Consider the following 21,630-nt stretch of genomic DNA (forward strand, 5'->3'; position numbering starts at 1 on the left):
GTTAACAACTTATAAAGGTAAACAACTAAAGTGGAGGTGCCACAATGATGCAACAATACCTAAGGTGGAGCTGTGGTTTCAATTATGGCATTGTTATGCTGACTCTTTGAAGTGGTTTGTATTATTGAGCTGATGACACAGCCATCAGAAAATTGCTCTGGAGCTGAAAATCGCTAACCCGAGCAAAGTAACTACGCACTTTAAAGTAAGCACCAGTGACTACCTTCCACCCGACACTATGTTTTTTTTAAAAGTATTCTACATACATTACAAGGCTTTAAAAGATTACAAAACAACACAAAACTTACTTATATGTAAGGCCACTCCAAATAAGACTGTAGTTTCCCGTCCTGAGGTTTTCGTTTTTCGGTGCGGGCGGGAGGCTTATTATCATTATTCATTATTAAAGATTCGACTGCTCTATTAGAGTATCTCGATCTTGAGAGGATTTCAAGGTCATGAAAATGGCTTTTTTGCAAGCTAACAACCATTAGAACCGTTTATTTTAGGTTTCATCGTGCTTTTTAGCAACGCAAAATAAAAGGCTCCATGAGAAGTTTCCAGAAAGCAGCACAGGAAGTGGTTTTGGAAAAATAATGACAATAATGACCATTTAGTGCGGGTGCTCAGACGTGATGCGGGCGGAGGACGGGAAACTACACTCTCATTTGGAGTGGCCTAATGCGCACGACAAAATTAAGATTTTCATGATGATCAGCGTGTGGACAAACCCCATAGCGATTTTCATCTTCATTGGAGCTCGGACTACGGAGCAATCCCAAGTTAAACGCGAGTTGTTGTTTTGTGCCAGGGTTCTATTGGGGAATATACGGAGAAATTTTTTATTAGAAAATCTCGGATACTGGAATGCCTACTAATAGAGCAGTCATTCTAATAGAGCAGTCATCCTAATAGAGCAGTCACCCGAAGAGAATTCAAGAGATTAGCTAGAAACAAGTAACCTGTATAGAGATCAGCTACAGACAAGTCACCCTGTAGAGAGATCAGCCACAAACAATTCACCCTGTAGAGAGATCAGCTAGAAGAAGTTACCTTGTAGGGAATTCATGCAACTATAGAAAGAGATAATTCAGCTAGAAGAAATCACCTTGTAGAGTTCAGCTACAAAGAAACCACAATGTAGAGAGTTCAGCTACAAACAAATCACCCTGTAGAGAGATCAGCTAGAAGAAGTTAACTTGTAGAGAGTTCAGCTACAAAGAAACCATCATGACGAGAGTTCAGCTACAATCAAATCACCCTGTAGAGAGATCAGCTAGAAGAAGTCACCTTGTAGAGAGTTCAGCTACAAAGAAACCACCATATAGAGAGTTTAGATGCAAACAAATCACCCTGTAGAAAAATCAGCTACAAACAAATCACCCTGTAGAAAGATCAGCTAGAAGAAGTCACCTTATAGAGAGTTCAGCTAAAAGAAACCACCATGTAGGGAGTTCAGCTAGAAAAAGTTACCTTGTAGAGAGTTCAGCTACAAAGAAACCACCATGTAGAGAGTTCAGCTAGAAGAAATTACCTAGTAGAGAGTTCAGCTACAAAGAAACCATCATGTAGAGAGTTTAGCTAGAAGAAATTACCTTGTAGAGAGTTCAGCTACAAAGAAACCATCATCTAGATAGTTCAGCTGCAAAAAAATCACCTGTAGAGAGTTCAGCTACAAACAAATCTCCCTGTAGAGAGATCAGTTAGAAGAAGTTACCTTGTAGAGAGTTCAGCTACAAAGAAGCCATTCTGTAAAGAGCTCAGCAGCAAAAAAATCACCTGCACAGAATCCAGCTACAAATAAATCACCCTGTAGAGAGAACAGCTAGAAGAAGTTACCTTGTTGATAGTTCAGCTACAAACAAATCACCCTGTAGAGAGATCAGCTAGAAGAAGTTGCCTTGAAGAGTGTTCAGTTACACAGAAACCACCATGGACAGTTCTGTAATAAATATATGTATTATATATATAATTTGTACATTTACTGATAAAATCAGAAATATTTAAGGTACATCTGCTTCATATTTTCTTCTTCCTGTGGTAAAGAAAAAAAGATAGGTTAAAAAAGTCCCAAAGCAGGCTATAGGCCGGCTTTGGGGTATACAAATACAAAAAGAAGTGAAATCTAATCCAAAACAGCCTAGCTGTAAAAAAAGTGTGCGGCCCTCAAAAAGGCTATGGTGAAAAAAGATGTGAAATTCCAAGGTGGCGGCCAAGAAATGGCTGTGATGGTAGGTTAATGGTAAAAATTTTAATAACAACAATTCAGGTGAATTTTGTGCCAATTGACCAAGCGGCACCAAAATTCACCTGAATCGTTGTTATTAAAATTTTTACCATTAACCTACCATCACAGCCATTTCTTGGCCGCCACCTTGGATTTCACATCTTTTTTCACCATAGCCTTTTTGAGGGCCGCACACTTTTTTTACAGCTAGGCTGTTTTGGATTAGATAATATTATACAGTACATCTTGTGCATAATTATGTTAAGTGCTTTTACTTATTCTTTCTATTGTTATTTAATTCCCACAGGTAACATTATAAAAGTGTTATATCAGAATCATTTCACTAATCATTGTCATTCACATGACTACTTGCTTGCACTTCAAGCAGGAAAAATTGAATTGTAGACCTATCCTAAAGGTAGCTAAAATGAGTCCAGGGATTAGCCAATTTTCCAACGAAATTTGGGTCAAAACAGGATGGTAAATGCAAAGGGAAAAATGCTTGCATAATAATTATTCTGTGACTGGATTTTGGATATTCAGTCTTAATAATTATCACATGTGAAATACATAGAAACTTATACTTTGCTGTGTCACCATTAAAATATTTGAGCACCTTTTAAATATTTCACAGGATTTAAGGCACTGACTAATGACTCTAACTGTTGCAAAGCTGATGGAATGCCTCATTTTGATAATAAATATAAGTATTTGAGTTGAAAAATTACATTAAATCCAGTTACATATTCTAAATGCAATCACACTAGGGACCTGTGAGGAGGCTTATAGTTATTTTACTTTCATAGGTCCCTTTCGATGCCACACATGTGCATGTTCTTTCTTAGGACCATACCCGTTTGTTCAAGAACTCACATACATTAATTTAATTATGTGTTACACAAAATTGTCATCATTTTTATCATTGGTGGTTTTCTTTCTAACAGAATCTGATGTTTTACATGTAATATGGTGCACATACAATCAGACTGTGACAGTGTAGAGAGCTATACCGTGACTGTAGGATTAGTACCACAAAAGCTAATGTGTAGCAACTATTCATCTGATTTATCCATTAGTTAGTTATGTTGAGTAGTAATTGTTGTAGGCCACATATTGTTAATGCTATGTTTCAGAAAAAAGTGATTTTGTTGTGTTAACAAACTCATACCAGATGCAGGATTTAGCAAGATAGAATATGGTGCTTACCACACTTATGTAGTTGCACAATTTTTGGTGGAGATGATGTGATGAAAATAATTTAGAGTGGAGCTTGATTGGGTATTGAATTTTAGGGTCTAAGAAAGTGCAGCCTCATAGATGTTGAAACTCTGTTGGCCTTATTTCAGCACTTCTAAAGCAATTTTAACCCAAATGTTATATACTTGAAATTAACTGAAAGAATTATTGCTTTAAGATTTTACTGCATTATGGATCAGTGTATCCATGGAATTGTGTACATACTAACTTTGGTGCAGTATGAAGTTCTGCACACAGTTGAGATACTGTAAAATGCAACAATCATGGAGAATGATACAATTTAGCTCATGCATTGTTTTTCTAATTTGGATGGAGTTGTTGATTGTTTTATTAGAGTATTTCAAATTCAACTGCTCTTTTTAATGTAAGCCCTAGTATCAATATGCTTCTTATTGAGCACTATTCACTCTCTGAGTTACCCAGTCTTATAATACAAACACATCTATTAGCTGCAGTGTAAGTAGCTACCTAGTTACTACTGTAGCTATACCTAAGTTCTACTTGCTACCTAGCTAGCATAATACACAGGCAGTAAAGTTTCTTTGGTGGATGTCATTCAGCCAACCATGTAGATGTGGGAAAGTAGATCAAAATTCGTTTGTATAGATACTACAGCTTTACTCAGTTTAATATAATTATGCTGTAAAGTCACATGCTTGTAATGCACAATTGTTGTGTGAGGTTTTACTTTCAATAAAAACAATTTTGAATAAGAAGCACATATAACATGATATGTAGTCATTCAAGTGTATAGCCACATGTGGTGATGGTCAATAGCTATATGCATATACAATATTTACAGTGTGATTTTGGTAGGTATAGGCTTTGTCAATAACAGCACTCAATGTGAGAGAATTACAGATGAGAAAGCACACAACTCATAACCATTGCACATTGATGGATTTTGAATGGTGAGAACATTTGTGTCTATCAAAAGTTCATAATAGTGAGTAGGATATTTTTATAAACAGTGTGTATACAGCTGTGAATATGAATTTTGCAAAACTTGCATAATATTATGTGCGTGCACAGTAGATTGTAACCAAGATATAAGTAAGCTATACTGTACAATACTAGATACATATGAATGAGGTGTACTATACATGTGATTCATACAGTAGTTTAAGCTGCAAGATTACATGTATAAGCATCAATGTACCACTGAATGCCACATCTAATTACTAACTGCTTACAATGCATATTAAAAGTGGTCATGTCCAAGTTTATGTGCATGTTCCTCCTATTACGATCATGGCATTACAGCACTAATACCATACCTGTTTCAGTGCCCATACAAAAGTCTCAATAGTAGCAGTGAAATTTATCCCGTATTTCACTGGTAGCAGTGAAAAAGTTGTAATTGCAATTTCATTGGCTAGAATTTATGTTAACAATTAGTGTTGACACGTGTTTATGACAAATTGCGTACATGGCAACGCTAATGCACAGCATGCGCATATGCAGCGAGTATGGTATTAACTGGGAATAGCATGGGTAGCAGTGAAATTTGGGATAAATACCACTCTTGTTGTATTGGAAATGGTAAATTTCACTCGGCTTCGCCTCGTGAAATTTATCCCCATTTCCAATACAACACTCGTGATATTTATCCCAAATTTCACTGCTACCCATGCTATTACTAGTACAAATTGCCCAATGTAGAAATGCTGATATTGTACTTGTCCAACTGATGCAATATTTACCCAGCAACTATATAATGGTAGAAATCCCCCATTCTCATCAATCATATTATAGCTTAATACTGAGAAATCTATAGATACAGTACTATATTAGCAGTAAAACACTAATAGAAAGGAATACTTTATACCCTTCAATATACCTGTAACACCAGAACAAGAATGGTCTAAAATGCCATCTTAAAACTTAAAAGTTTTGTAGGAGGTATTTTTCCAGATCCATAAATTTGATTTTCATGTTTGTTGTGTCTCTTGAATTTCACTGCCAAAGTTGGCTTCCCCATTCTTTGACTTGCGCCACTTCCACTGTGATAACTGCATATTTTGTGTAGAGTATAGTTTACATTCAATTCATTACAGTTGCTTTTGGTTATCACTTCTGCTGATGATGTTATCATGCCTAAACAATACAACTGGTAGTGTCTACAACTATAATGTGACACCTGATGATCACTACTATCCTAACACTGCGTGTCATCATTGTCATAACCTACAACACTACCTGCTCAATATCACCAAATACTTCACCTCTAACACTCAACTACTCTTCCTGCCAGGACTACATCATCTTCACACTGATCTCATCATACAAAATGTTCACAATGTTTCACTCATTGGTAGTACAACTAATGGTACAACACCAGACACAGTCATCCAGTGTAACTCATCAGTTGGTATTGTAATGACTAATATTACTAACTTGATAGTATCTAATATAGCAGTTAGGAGCTGCTTGGGTAATGAATATAACAATGCTACTGTAACAGTCTTGATCAAACAATGTACAAATGTTCAATTGAGACATGTAGTGATAGAGGAGAGCCATAACTCATATGGTATAGTTGGCATCAACATTTTGGGTGACTCACATTTCTCCTATATCAGAAACAATGCCATAATAATTATCTACAATGACACTACAGTGGATATGGAGAATCACAATCTTACAATAGACCATGCACATTATTACAATAATGATAATGGCCACAATATTTTTAAATGTAAAATAATCCTTCATCTCCTCCAACAAACTTATAACACAAATTTTCACTTACTAAAGTCAATATTTCAGGGGCTGATGAGTGCTAAAGCTATGAACATTAAAATTAAAAATAAAGGTGTAAAACAAAACATCATTCTTGTCAGGGATTGCAAATTTTTCAACAATTCTGGAAAGTTAATCAACATAGAAGGCGGCCACACAGAGCAAGGAGAGTTCACTAATATTGTCCACTTTGACAACTGCATTTTTTTGAACAACCGCCAAATTGTAATTCGACAGCGTAAAAACCATGCAATATTCTACATAACATATGAATGGTTAAACATACAAATCATCAACTGTATCTTTAAATATAACAATTTTAAAGTGCTACACCTTAGCACATCACTTGGAGATGTTCAAATAAGTATTGCCAACGCAACCTTTGTATCAAATACACTATGTAAGAAAGGTTATTTCATCATCATAAAATCTGCTGATATCCACTTGATTGGTCCAATATTGTTTCAAAACATAACTAATGCTACAAGTGTGTTTTTTCTACATAAAAGTAACATGACGTGCTTTAATTATGTCAAATTTGCTCAGGTAGAAGTTGATTACATATTATGGTACTGGACCTATAAAAACTTTTTCTTGTTTATTAAGGATAAGTCAGATATTAATATCACTTACAGTAAGTTTAAGCAATTTGCAATGGTTAAAAATTCACCTTTGATTATAACAAAAGAGTACCCTCCATGTTTTTTTCAATATTTAAGTAACAAAACATTGGATGATACATACATCAGCATGCAGTACTCTATAATATTTGAAAACAATCAAGTGACATCATCAGAGCAGTATGCATATGACAATCTTCCCATTACTCACTGCAGTTGGTTACCACAGTCAGCATTTAGTACTGCAATGGCACTGGAGGTAAACAAGAAGTTTATAACATACATTAATAATCAGTCGGACAAAATATATTCATTACCACAACGAGTTCAGAAGAAGACCATGTGCTATTGTACTACAAACACATCTTATGACTGCTACAAAGATATAGTTGCTTCAATTTACCCTGGTCAAACATTGACACTTAACTTATACATGGATGTCAATAACATTATTGGCTTTGAATCATCTAACACAATAATCACAGTTGTAAATGATGTGGATTGGTTGCCACCAACTGCTTGTCTTGTAAACAATCATTCTGTGCAGTTTGCTAAAAGCAATGCTTGTAATGCTTTAGAATACACTATTACCTTTCCTAATGACAGGTGGTGTGAACTGTTCTTAAAAGGATATAGTGATGGCAGTAATACTGAGAAAATTGACATTTATTACATCAACCAAAAATCTTGTCCAATTGGTTTTACCGAAATTGATGGCACTTGTCAATGTGATCTGTTCCTCAAAAAGTATAATATTATATGTGACATTACTGATCAGGCATTAATCCGTCCTTCAAAAGCTTGGATATTACCTATACTTCATAACAAATCGTATACTTATCAAATGTCCATTGAATGTCCATTCCACTACTGCCTGGCTCACCCGTCACATCTTAACTTCTCCACTCCTAACTCACAGTGTCAGTTTAACAGATCTGGTATATTGTGTGGACATTGTCAACAAGGTCTCAGTGCTGTATTTGGATCCTCTCACTGTCAACAATGCTCAAATATCTACCTGTTTCTAATTGTACCCATTGCAATAGCAGGCCTTGTGTTGGTCTTACTACTCTTTAATTTCAGCCTCACAGTAACTGATGGAACCATCAGTGCATTCATACTGTATGTTAATATTATCAGTATTAATATGCCAGTGTTCTTTCCACAAACAGGTAAATTCACATCAGCCTACACATTCATTTCACTAGCTAATCTTGATTTGGGTATTCAAACGTGTTTCTATAATGGTATGGATGACTATGCTAAGATGTGGTTACAATTAGCATTTCCCTTCTACCTCATCTTCATTGCTACATCACTCATCATAACAAGTCGTTACTCCACTACAATACAGAGGCTCACTGCACGAAGAGCACTACCAGTACTTGCTACACTCTTTCTATTGTCATATACTAAAATTCTCCTTATAGTGTCAAGTGTCTTGTTCTCTTATTCCACAATCATTCATCTTCCTAGTGAACACACTATAATGGTGTGGTCATTGGATGCTAATTTAACTCTCCTTGGGGTTAGATTTGTTATACTTTTTCTTACGTGTTTAATTCTCTTTCTGATATTAATACCATTTAACATCATCCTGCTGTTTACAAAAACATTATCAAGGTTTCAATTTATCACAAAATTCAAACCTCTATTGGATGCTTATCAAGGACCATACAAAATAAAATTCTACTACTGGACTGGTTTGCAGCTCCTTATAAGGGTTGTCTTTTTTGGAATATCATCACTGAACAGAGACATTAATTTCATCATTGGTATAATACTGCTTATCATCATAGGGGGAATTCATGGTACTACACAACCATTCAAAAATGCTATCAAAAATTACCAAGAGCTGGTACTCATTCTCAACCTTCAAGTGGTGTACACAATTTCACTTTATGGTAGAGAAAGTGTTACAAGTATTATCCTCAATGTATTGATAACAATAGCTGCAGCCCACTTTGTGTTCATTGTCCTATATCACATCATCACATACATGCATGGTGGTGTAATCAGAAAGAAGATGGAGATGATTATTTACATGTTAGTGAAACAGATTAGAAGTTTGTGTAACAAGTCACAAGTTGAGCAATATGACCTTGAAGTTACAGCACGTAATAAAATTCCTGAAGTGACATATCATTATTATGAATATCAAGAGCCGCTAGTGGGTCAGAGTTACTAGTGTATACGTACATGCAATACATTACTTTAAATTTTCTCATATGCACACTTGTATTATTTAAGACTTGTACATCATGCCACAAGTGGAATTTATGTGTTGTAGGTATACACTACTAACATTAGCCCTGCATTGTAAATCAAAAAGCATTGAAATGTGTATATCTGGTAAACATGACAAAAATGTGCAATGATGTTGTTTCACTGTACATACAGTGTCTCTGCTTAAGTTGGTACTCTATATTATAACCTCTTGCGACATTATACTGTATATAGGTGCCAATTTACGCTGGTCGTACAAAACAGTTGCACATGAAGTTTCAACAAACTTTCACATAACCTACAGTATCAAATGCATGTGGTTTAATTTGGCAAGCTTAAACACCTTCCATGAATGGCTGCCTACCAGTAATCAGACTAGTGTATGTATGCATGCATTGCATGGGTTCTTAAAAATTATTCGGTCTAAATGAAAGTGTTGCATATAGCTATGACTACATACACGTAGACAGTACTTGCGCCATAAAAAGTTTTTGATGTTCTCTAGAGTAGTTGATTCTTGTATCACAGTATTTCAATTTCAACAGTTTTAATTCAAGCTCAACTCCTACACAACAATTTTAACTACAGCTTATTGATTCTTAAAAGAATCTTATAGTTCTTCTTTATCTCACAATTTCCTATGTTTAAAATACAGTTTCACTTGTAGCTTCTACTAGCTACCTATATATGTATGTAGCTAGTATAAATATATACATGTATAGTGTTTATAAAAAATTTATTCGGTGGATGTGACAGGATATCATTCGATTAGCCATCCTGATCTGGGAATTTGATCAAAATATTAATCATACATAAGTACAGATAGCTATGTTATACAGTATTTACTGTACAGTAATACACTTGTATTGTACAACATTGTCATGTTTGTGTTAGGTTAACATTTTGCTTTCAATAAAAACAGCTATACATAATTATATAGAGCATATAGGACATTGTGTGATAGTCAATGGCTCTATGCATACAACAATAGTGATGGGTAAACACATGATGTACGTAGTTAATGTACACATGAGAAAACACATGCTTCATATATTTTAAATTATATTTCTAAACCAACAATTGATTTCCACTTGGTGCCAGCTGACTCCATGGAGCGACTTCACTGCAGTCTAAACAATCTACTAGAGCAAACTTCAGTCCTTTCTACAGAAACAAAGTTGTCAATTCTTCATGACATGTCATTAGGTGTTAGATGGCTTCACTCGCACAATCCACCAAGCAATAACATTTTACTTTCGAAAGAACTGGAAGAAGATTGGTGACCTAGGAACAGCTTGTCTTGTAGACTAAAAAAAAAAAACAATCATAAATGACCAAAGCACTTGGTACCATAGATTTTTTGCCCCCTGAAGCTTTAGTAGCTAACACACCAAGTGTTCAATATGGAAAAGAATTGGATGTGTTTTCATTTGGTTGCATAATGCTCCACACATTATTCCATCAGTGGTCTACTCCATCAGAAGCTGTAGTCACTGATCCTGTGACATTTTAAGTTAAAGGACATACAGAGGTTGAAAGACGCAGCCAGTATTAAAATAGACAGAAACAGGTTGGGTGTGTTGATCCCCTAGATTGAATGCTGTCTCAGCAACCTTCCCATGAACAGGACTTCAATAGTGACCCTATGTGAACAGTTGGAGGATTTGGTTGACAGCGTTTATGTTCCTGCTGATGTGGTTATACTACAAGAAGAAAGACCTTATAATCCGTGATCAAGATTTACAAATTCAGGATCCAATCTATACTAAAGCTGCTGAAATACAAAGTAAAAAAATTAATGCTGATTTACAGGTTAAAGGTGCTAAAATACATAGAAAGAATTTTGAATTACAAGCCAAAGATTCTTAAACACGAAACAAGGAGGTTGATCTACAGGCTAAAATTCTGTAATACAAAGGAAGTATGTTGATTTAGAGGCAAAGGATGCTGAAATACACCAAAAACATTGAAATACATAGAAGCCCTGAAATCTAGTGTGGCCAAGTTACAAACAGTAGCACTTGACTTCCCATACAAACAAGTATATAATTATAATTTGTGAGCGGGCCTGCGATAATAGGGCATGTGGGCACATGATTTTTGTCTACTTTTTCACACTTTCATCACTTATAACTTTTTGTAACATTATGCTATGGCATTACAAGTTCAGCTCTTAGTAAGCATTTAATTGGCATCATGATGCAAGTTACAGAATGCAAATATATTATTCCAGTACTGAGATATGACCTGTAGAGTGACAGGGACGAATCCAGGGGGGGGGGGGGGGGGGGCTTTGGGGGCTGAAGCCCCCCCCTCCCCCCCCTTCATATTTAGGCTTTACTTGATCAATATGCTGAGTATTATAGCTAATGAAATTTTGTCTTAGCATAATTATATGATCACTAATAATACAAATACTCATAAAACCACCTTATAAACGTCTTTCCAAGGTATTATCAGTGGATTTATTATTTAGGCAACAAGGACCCGAATCAGCATTGGAGGTTTACAAGATCGAGATACTCTAATAGAGCAGTCAGCTAACTACTCTAATAGAACATTTACTGGAAACATGTAGTTGGTTCTGTTATGGAATTTTTCCAAATCTGCCTGCACCTATACATGCAATGAAGTGAATTGGTCTGTTTAAAGGGCTTCATTCATCTACTTGTGTAGTTAATATGTATGACAATACTTAATTCAGGTTCACAATTTCCATTAAAAATGCTCTCAGATTCAATTTTGTATTGTCCAAATTTCAAAATTTTCCACTTTCAGCATTATTATTCTAACATGCACCTATTCAGTGTTGTGCAATTGTGAGAGGGGTGCATCATGTACTTGGTTGTCTGTACCTACCCAAACTTTTCCATTAGCAAAATGTTTCAGAGAGCCATACCTATAATCTAAAGGCAGTATATAAAATATCTACAGGTAGAAAATATTATGAATTTTATGTGGAAATGTCTCCAAATTGCAGTGTTGTAGCATCTATTTTTCAAAATTTTCCTGGGGGGCATGCCCCCAGACCCCCCTAGTTCCAGCATGCTTCGCTACCTCTACCCAAGAGATTAGTACCTTGAGTTAGCCCCCCCCCCCCCCCCCTTTTATAAATCCTAGATCCGCCCCTGAGTGATGGGGTGTAGTTTGTGCCCACATGCCCTGTTTTCACCGGCCCGGTCACATTTTGAGAGTATAATGTTATGCATTACCTTGCATATATATGGGGTAGCAATAGGAGCATGGAATTTTGGAATGGTCTGAAACTAACTTGGCAGCAATGTGCAGATTTTCCCTTAACTTACTGGTCAAATTATGTTGCTAAACTTGACAATAAAGTGTAAGTTACAGTGCATGCTAAAGGTGGCGGGTGTCTTAATCCACGTACGTATGTATGACATTGACAAGGACAAATGGTATGTGCTACCAGAACTCCCTTTTGCTAGTTTTTGTCTTATTGCTGTACCAGAGAAAAAACAGGTATTAGCTGTTGGTGGAACAGATGGCACTTTTGTCACCAATAAAGCGTTCCTAGGAGAAGTCTCAAAAATGTCTCACACCATATCCTAATATGTGACTGGGCCTGCGAAAACAGGCCATGTTGGCACATGATTTTTGCCTACTTTTTAAAACTTCCTTGGCTCATAACTTTCTGTACCATTATGCTATGGCAGTGAAATTTCTAGCTCTTAGTAAGCATTTAAATGGCTTTATGATGCAAGTTACATAATGCAAATATTCTCTTCCAGTACTGAGATATGACCTGTTGTGTGACGGGGTGTAGTTTGTACCCACATGCCCTGTTTCCACAGGCCCAGTCACTTAATTTTATGCTGAATGCACGGTGTCATTGTTCAAGAATTTCACATGTGTCATCAGTGATAGTAGCTGGTAGAGTAACAAGTTATGACCCTTTCACCAAAATTAGGTCGGTAGAAGTTTTGCATATTAAGGACGGAAGCTTGTTTTCTAGATCACATTGGAGTATAGCTAGTTAAGCAGTTACCATAATTATGACAGTTACTTTAGTCAATATTGAAAAACTCTACATTGCCGGGGGATCCAATGACATTTATCATGTGGTATAGAAGCCGCATCTCTACCACAACTACTAGAGAGCCACTATGAAGACACGTCCTTATCAATATCACCAACAATAGGTAATTCAATCACGTGCTTAATTGGTGGGCGTTAATTAGAATCGTAGTAATTATTGACTTCGTGACAGGCCATGGAACAAACTACCTGACTTGCCTTATTACTCATTCTCCATCAACCTGCACCATCAAGGTCGCTCAATTGCTCTAATGGAATCAGTCTCATTGAACAACCAGGTAGAGAGAAGTTGGTGTATTGACTTGTTCCATTGATCCACCTCTACAATTCCAACACCAGATGTTGGGACTGTGTTGGTAGTATTGACTATCCATTCAACCTACGTAGGTAGATCAGTGAATATCAGAGAAACTAAGATTTTGTTTGTAGGAGGTACAACTGGAATACATGTAGTTGGCAAAGATGATCTGGTGACATCTTTGTATAAGTCTAACCATCACACCGTAGCTACTGCCGCAAGTACTTGTGTAGCTAATTAATAAGACATATACACACCCACATTAAACCATGCATGTGCCATGCCAAATACTGAAATGCACCATGCTCATTATTGTAAATATAAGAGGCATGTATAAATGCATATTTATTAATGCTACATATGGGTCTTATAATATACAGTAATTTGCTCTTTTTTATCGTTGTAAAATAATTTTCGTATGTAAAACTTGTACAAAAAATCTTACATAAAAATTTTTACATAATATTGAACTACTCTAATAGAGCAGTCATTCACATAAATCATACGAAATTATTTTTACGTAAATATTTTTATCACAAAAATTTTTTGCACAAAAACAAAAGCGAATTACAGTATATATAATCTAATCAAAAACAGCCAAGCTGTAAAAAAAGGTGCGGCCCCCAAAAAGGCCATGGTGAAAAAAGATGTGAAATCCAAGGTGGCAGCCAAGAAATGGCTGTGATGGTAGGTTAATGGTTACATTTTAATAACAACAATTCAGGTGAATTTGGTGCCAAGACCAAGCGGCACAAAATTCACCTGAATTGTCGTTATTAAAATGTAACCATTAACCTACCATCACAGCCATTTCTTGGCCGCCACCTTGGATTTCACATCTTTTTTCACCATGGCCTTTTTGGGGGCCGCACTTTTTTTTACAGCTTGGCTGTTTTTGATTAGATATCATTTCTTTTTGTATTTGTATACTGCAAAGCCGGCCTATGGCTGGCTTTGGGGCTTTTTTAACCCATGTGTTTTTTTCTTTAACACAGGAAGAAGAAAAGAACTTAAAGAAAAATTTTAGTACTTCAATTATTTTTGATTTTATTAGTAATTATACAAATTATATACATATATTTATTACATGCCCATTATTCCCCACAGGATTTTTTTTGCAGCTGATCTCTCTACTGGGTGACTTGAAATGTAGCTGAACTATATACAGGATGGTTTCTTTGTAGCTGAACTCTCTACAAGGTAACCTCTTCTAGCTGATCTCTCTACAGGGTATTTTGTTTCTAGCTGAACTCTCTACAGGTGATTTGTTTGCAGCTAAACTCTCTACATGGTGGTTTCTTTGTAGCCGATCTCTCTACATGATGGTTTCTTTGTAGCTGAACTCTCTATAAGGTGACTTCGTCTAGCTGAACTCTCTACAGGGTGATTTTTTTGTAGCTGAACTCTCTGCAGGGTGATTTGTTTGCAGCTGAACTCTCTACATGATGGTTTCTTTGTAACTGAACACTCTACAAGGTGACTTCTTCTAGCTGATCTTTCTACAGGGTGAATTGTTGTAGCTGAACTATCTACAAGGTAACTTCTTCTAGCTGATCTCTATACAGGGTGATTTGTTTGTAGTTGAATTCTGTACAGGTGGTGTCTTTGTAGCTGAACTCTGTACATGATGGTTTCTTTGTAGCTAAACTCTTTACAAGGTGACTTCTTCTAGCTGAACTCTCTACGGGGTAATTTCTTTGTAGCTGAACTCTCTATATGATGGTTTCTTTGTAACTGAACTCTCTACAAGGTAACTTCTTCTAGTTGATCTTTCTACTGGGTGATTTGTTTGCAGCTGAACTCTCTACATGGTGGTTTCTTTGTTGCTGAACTCTCTAGAATTCTTCTACCTGATCTCTCTACAGGGTGATTTGTTTGTAACTGAACTCTGTACAAGTGCGTTTTTGTGGGTGATCTCACTGCAGGTTGATTTGTTTGTAGTTGAACTCACTAAAGGGTGATTTTGCTTGTAGCTGAACTCCTTACATTGTATCTAGTTTCTAGCTGATCTCTCTACAGGGTGATTTGTTTGTAGCTGATCTCTCTACAAGTTGATTTGTGTGTAGCTGATCTCTCTGCAGGTTGATTAATTTGCAGCCGATCTCTCTACAAGGTAATTTGTTTGTAGCTGAACTGTCTATAAAGTGATTTATTTGTAGCTGATCTCTCTGCAGGTTGATTTGTTTTAGCTGAACTCTCTACAGGGTGATATACTTGTAGCTGAACTCCTTACATTGTGTCTAGTTTCTAGCTGATCTCTCTACAGGGTGATTTGTTTGTAGCTGATCTCTCTACAAGTTGATTTGTGTGTAGCTGATCTCTCTGCAGGTTGATTAATTTGCAGCCGATCTCTCTACAAGGTAATTTGTTTGTAGTTGAACTGTCTATAAAGTGATTTATTTGTAGCTGATCTCTCTACAAGTTGATTTGTGTGTAGCTGATCTTTCAACTGGTTGATTTGTTTGTAGCCGATCTCTCTACAGGGTAATTTGTTTGTAGCTGAAATCTGTACAAGGTGCTTTTTTGTAGGTGATCTCTCTGCAGGTTGATTTGTTTGTAGCTGAACTTACTAAAGGGTGATTTGCTTGTAGCTGAACTCCTTACATTGTGTCCAGTTTCTAGCTGATCTCTCTACAGAGTGATTTGTTTGTAGCTGAACTCTCTATAAGGTGATTTGTTTGCAGCTGAACTCTTGAGGATTGCAACAAATGAGCAAGAACAGCTGGAATGCTCGCTGCATTGTTTTGCCAGCAAAAGATTGTATATTGAGATGCTATCCCACCATTTCATTATAGTGCATTTATATTTTATTTAATATAAAACAACACAATTACATAATATTATAATATCATTAGGTATGAATTATTGCACATTGATAATATATATATTAAGCATTCTGTAGCAATTCGTGCACAGGATTTTCAGACTTACATGTTGGGTTGTGTCTGTACTATTATTACACTGAAATATTAACACCTTCAGAAGAGTAACTAACTACATAATAAAGTGTCTGACTTATACATATTTGTATGATTTTCTAGTTACAGCTGTAATATTGAACTAAACTCATGTTATGTAATCAAAAAGGGCAATTTTTGAGTACATAATTATTTATAGCTTCCTGGTTACTTAAAATTGGTCAATTATCTATTTAAAAAATGTCCTAAGGCAATGATTTAATCGATTTTGATGTGGCACCATAATTAGTATATACCTTACTCAACTTCCATATAGCACATTTAGCACTTTTACCACAAAGTAAATAATTTTTGCAGAGTTTGTTTCTTAGCCACCACAGTACTATTAGAGTACAATTATTTGAGTAGGAAAAGTATATATGTTTGTGTGAACTTAGCTATCACCATAAAGGTCAGTTCATTTATGCATAGCAATGATTAAGAGATCAATGCCTGATGCCTTGCAACTTGAATTTGTAAAACTGTATAGCAAATCCACAAACAAGTTAACTGCTTTAATTGTGTATTTTTTTGCTTATTATAACAGTGGCGGATCTGAGCCCGCCCCCAAAAAGAATTCTACAAAATCGAGATACTCTAATAGAGCAATCAGTCAAATACTCTATTAGAACAATCACCACATACAAGTCTATTCAGAATGAACTGAGTATGAAAAAATAGCATCTGCAGCACTATCCCATGCATGGGCACACTTTAGAATATTTTGCCAAATGAAATGCACATAGTTTTGTGTATGCCATTCTTTAGGTCCATAATCTATAGGTACTGTAGCTAAACTACTCAATACTGTTGCTTATTCCTACGCAACTCTTGATCAACGTAATCCACTTAGAAAGTAGTATGATTTGCATAAAACCACTCCACATCAAAAGTTTTAGTCCTGAATCATATGAAATAACTCTAGCTTCTGGGGGGGGCTGTGCCTCCCCAGACCCCTGATCCATATACCTACCACCCCAGTACATCCCCCTTGCCAAGCCCTGGATCCACCCCTGTATAAATCCAAATCTATAGATCTTTGTTGTCTCCCAACTGCATGAACAGCCAAGATTACTGTAAATGTGGCCAAATTTGTGAAAAAGATATCCAATTCTTTGGGCTTGGTATACTATAGCTACAATACTTTTTTATTATAACTTTACTTTCAGAAACATACAATCAATGAAGTCCGCACCATTCATATGATGATGATGATGTTGCTCAGTTCTGACCAAAATTCAAGTCAATATTTCAGCAGTCTGAAGTTGTGAATACCTTGGTAGTCACAGTTGGTAAATTGGATGTGTAGGGAAGGAGGTTGTTAACACCCACTGCTATTATACTAGTGGACATTTAATTCCTGCTGAATCAGTCATGGCTAAGAGTGCCCTATCAATGTGGCCTAACTAAACAAGCTGTATACTGCATGTCTAATCTTCATCAAAAACAAGAAAAGAAAAGAAAAAACATCTGGTTATTGTGTAGTGCGAAGTTAACACTTTATGGTACATTAAAAAGGCTTGCCTTTCGCAGTCTGTCAAAGTGCACTGGTTTTTGCAATAATTATATGAATTAACTATGTACATTCTCATGTGCATGTGTAGGAGTGTTCTAAGGTTTTACTATCAACAGACCAGCATGTACATCAATACCTACTGTATGTTGATGTGACCTTCACAATTCTCTAAAGGCTCTCTATTCTATTAGTATACAAATTCATTCAACAGCTATTGGCCTAGTTCAGGATATGGATATGAACAAAAGCTTACAACCTAATTCTACATAATTGTTTGTACTGTATGTATATCCATACAATTAATAATAATAATAATATAATAATTCTTTATTATATTGTACATGCTGCTGATTCAAGATTGCTTAAAATTTATTGAAAGTAAAAGCTAAGAACAAACACACGCATAACTTATACCTGGATGTTTTCTTTTTTTGATGAAGATGACATATACAATGCACAGCTTGTTTAGTTAGGCCACATTGATAGGGCACTCAATAGCATAATTGTATAGCCATGACTAATTCAGCAGGGATTAAACGTCCACTAGTTTTTATAAAGTTATATTTTCAATAAAATCTTGAATCAGCAACAAAATAAAACAAGAACAAATGTATATTTTTACTAATACAATAGAGAGCATTGTGAAGATCACATCAACATAGGTATTGATGTATAATTATACTGGTTTGTTGATAGTGAAACCTTAGACCACTACTACACATGCACATGAGAATGCACATAATTATAGTTTATTCATATATTTATTGTGAAAAACCAGTGCACTTTGACGGATTGTGAATAGTAAGCTGTGTTTAATGTACTATTATAATGTACCATAAACTGTTAAATTTTATAAGTATTATTGTTGTCAATATTAATTTTGATGATTTAACAGCAATAACAAAATAGATTAATCTCAGTCCAGTCTTCTTCAGCTATCTTCTCCGGTCTCAACTTCTTAAATTCTTCTTCTTGATTGTACTATAGCATAGCTCAATGTTGAGTAACAATTCCACCAGTTCAACTAACCTCACAGACTCAGGATGTTTGTCATTGGTTGATCCATTTTAAGTTGTAATTGTGACCTCATTCCAATCACATGCTCAGCTGTGTCATGTAGTCCTCAACAAAAGACAGCTTATGCTCACATCCAAACAAGATAATAAAGAACACTTCTTATAATTGTATAACTGTGATTTAATATCTTGACTAGCTACTAGTCCAGCTTGTTTCAGTACTTTTTATTGATGTGCTATGGTCCCTACTCTAGTTGAAAATTCCCCTGTGTACTTGTTTGTTAATTTTTTTTTGTAAATAATTATTATGACTGGTGAACCGACGCATACCGCATTAAAAGAAAGAAATGGCTCGATGCACCCCAGCTATATCTTATTATCTTCTGAAAAGTGAAGTATCCATTACACTTCCTTGTCAGCTATGTTCAACCTGTTACACAGCATTACGAATCAATAACTGTCCACACATACTGCATCAAAAGAAAGAAATGACACTGCACACCCCAGCTATCAATTATCATCTAATTATAATTACTCTAAATGTAATGATTACAATGACTCTAGTTCACTTCATATTTATTGTCTTAATTGTATCACATCACCACATACATTTATATGGTGGTGTAATTTTAAAGAATATAGGTTTACAAATTAACAAGCTGGCCGAATGGATTAAACAGTCCAGGTACAGACCACAGTTTGAGCAGTTTGTCTTTCACAAAACATTATGCACATAAATGCGTTTAGGATATATAGGCAGTGCAAGTAACAAGCACACTTATTAATTATGGTTGACTATATTGTGAGAAAGTAAACAAAAAATAAATTGGCTATGAAAGTGACCCATAATAGCTACATTTTGCCGGCAGTGAAAGCTATTAAACTTCAATTGTTATACATGTCATTGAAATCATCTCTTGGCTCCCACAATCCATACAACTTATTTGACTGACTGATTTACAGTACAATTACAAGAACAGTTCACACCAGTTGTCAATAAGAAAGGTAATAGTGTACTCTGAAGCATTACAAGCATGCAATCTGCACGGAATAAATGTTTACAATACAACATTATACAAGTAGTAACTAATCCACATTATTTACTACTGTAGTTATAATTAGATGATTGAAAGCCAATTATGTGATTAACATCCATGTATAATATAAGTGTAATTGTTTGACCAGGGTATATTGTGCTTGGTATACAATAGCACAGGTCTTCTTCTGAACTCATTGTGGTAAAACATTTTGCTTGATTAATTATTAATATATGTTATAAACTTCTTGTTTACCTCCACTGGCATTGCAATACTTAATGCTGACTGTGGTAACCAACTACAGTAAGTAATGGGAAGATTGACTTAATACAGTGTCAAAATATGCATAATAAGGGAAGAGGGAAAGATGCTATCTTTCTTTACTGCAGCCTATGTACATTACAGTATACTTGTGAGGTTTGGTTAACACCCTGTATGAGTAATATTGATAAACTATGGAGGAAAGCAGTAAAAGTTGTGTATAATGGTACTCTAACATGTTAAATATGATGGACTGGACAATACTTAAAGTTTGAGACTGGCAACAATATACAAAATTGTTAATAATCGTGTGAAAGCTATCCATACAGACGGAATTTTTTACTAACTTTTAAACCAAATTGCTTGAGGGTTGAGACAATAATTTATAGACCATGTCCCTTTTATATTAGGTAGTCTTAATTGTATCCCCTAGGAGGAGGACATTATTGGTATGTCATCAAGCTGGTAATACAAACTTGCCTGTACTGCAGTACTCTCAAAATAGTGTGAGTTAATTTCATCAATTTTGTACAATTTAAAGTAAAAGAAATATCCTTGTAAGAATATTAAAACTAAGGGGTTTGCACAAATATATTAGTTATGCATGGCCACAAACTAAATAATGATTGGAGAGATGAAGTGTTCACCATGCATTCACCACTAGTCTAAGATTTTATTTAAACTCAACACATATAGCCAGGCTAGCAACATTGTGTTTAGTTTCAATTTTACTTTCAATAAAACGGCTTTATTATTAGCAATGTTTGTGACACATCAAAGTAGCTATAACACGCAAAAAAAACTGTTTAATGCATCATGTTCTGTTATCATTGTTTATACAGCAGAAATTGAAATAGAATATTATAGCATATTTCTAAAGAAGCATTGTGACAGTCAATAACTACATGTGTACATACTAAATATGGCTTTGTGTGGGCTTTAAGTTTTGTGGAAAGCAATGAAATCTTAAATGTAATTTTGCATGCAATGAGAGACGAACCCATAAAAATATGTGACCGGATTTGTGAAAAGGTAATTTCCACATATCAAGTTGATTTTTTTTTTTTTGAGTGTAATAGGTGAGTTGCTTGCTTTTGCACCAAGCTGTATACAACTATGCTAGCAGAATAAATCTCCTCTTAATACAACAGAACAACAACATCCCTGTCCCCTCTTCATTTCATAATTCTATTACTCGCCCCACACTATAACTAGTCTTACCCTCTCACCACTTTATTATAACTAACTTCCTATCTGTATGTCAAAATGGATCGTTATTTGTTATACTTTTTGTCAGGAATTGACTGCAAAATGAATCATCTTTGATCATTCATTTTGATTTTTTCGGACATCCCTCTCTAAAATGTTTTGCATTTTTGAAATAATCAAATCTTTTTCGTAATTCACAAAGCTGCAT

At 35.4% G+C, this 21,630-nt stretch overlaps 1 protein-coding gene across 1 annotated transcript; it reads left to right on the top strand.

The window, feature by feature from the left end:
• Nucleotides 1-3,162: 3,162 nt before the first annotated feature.
• On the top strand, nucleotides 3,163-9,203 carry LOC136254147 (uncharacterized). Its single transcript, XM_066046822.1, has 3 exons — nucleotides 3,163-3,302; nucleotides 4,301-4,395; nucleotides 5,542-9,203. Exons 2-3 carry the CDS (start codon nucleotides 4,346-4,348, stop codon nucleotides 9,032-9,034), a joined length of 3,543 nt encoding a protein of 1,180 aa, XP_065902894.1. The 5' UTR covers nucleotides 3,163-3,302; nucleotides 4,301-4,345; the 3' UTR covers nucleotides 9,035-9,203.
• The last annotated feature ends 12,427 nt before the right edge of the window (nucleotides 9,204-21,630 follow it).

The sequence above is a fragment of the Dysidea avara genome, chromosome 4, assembly GCF_963678975.1.
Source record: "Dysidea avara chromosome 4, odDysAvar1.4, whole genome shotgun sequence".
Taxonomy (NCBI): Eukaryota; Metazoa; Porifera; class Demospongiae; order Dictyoceratida; family Dysideidae; genus Dysidea; species Dysidea avara.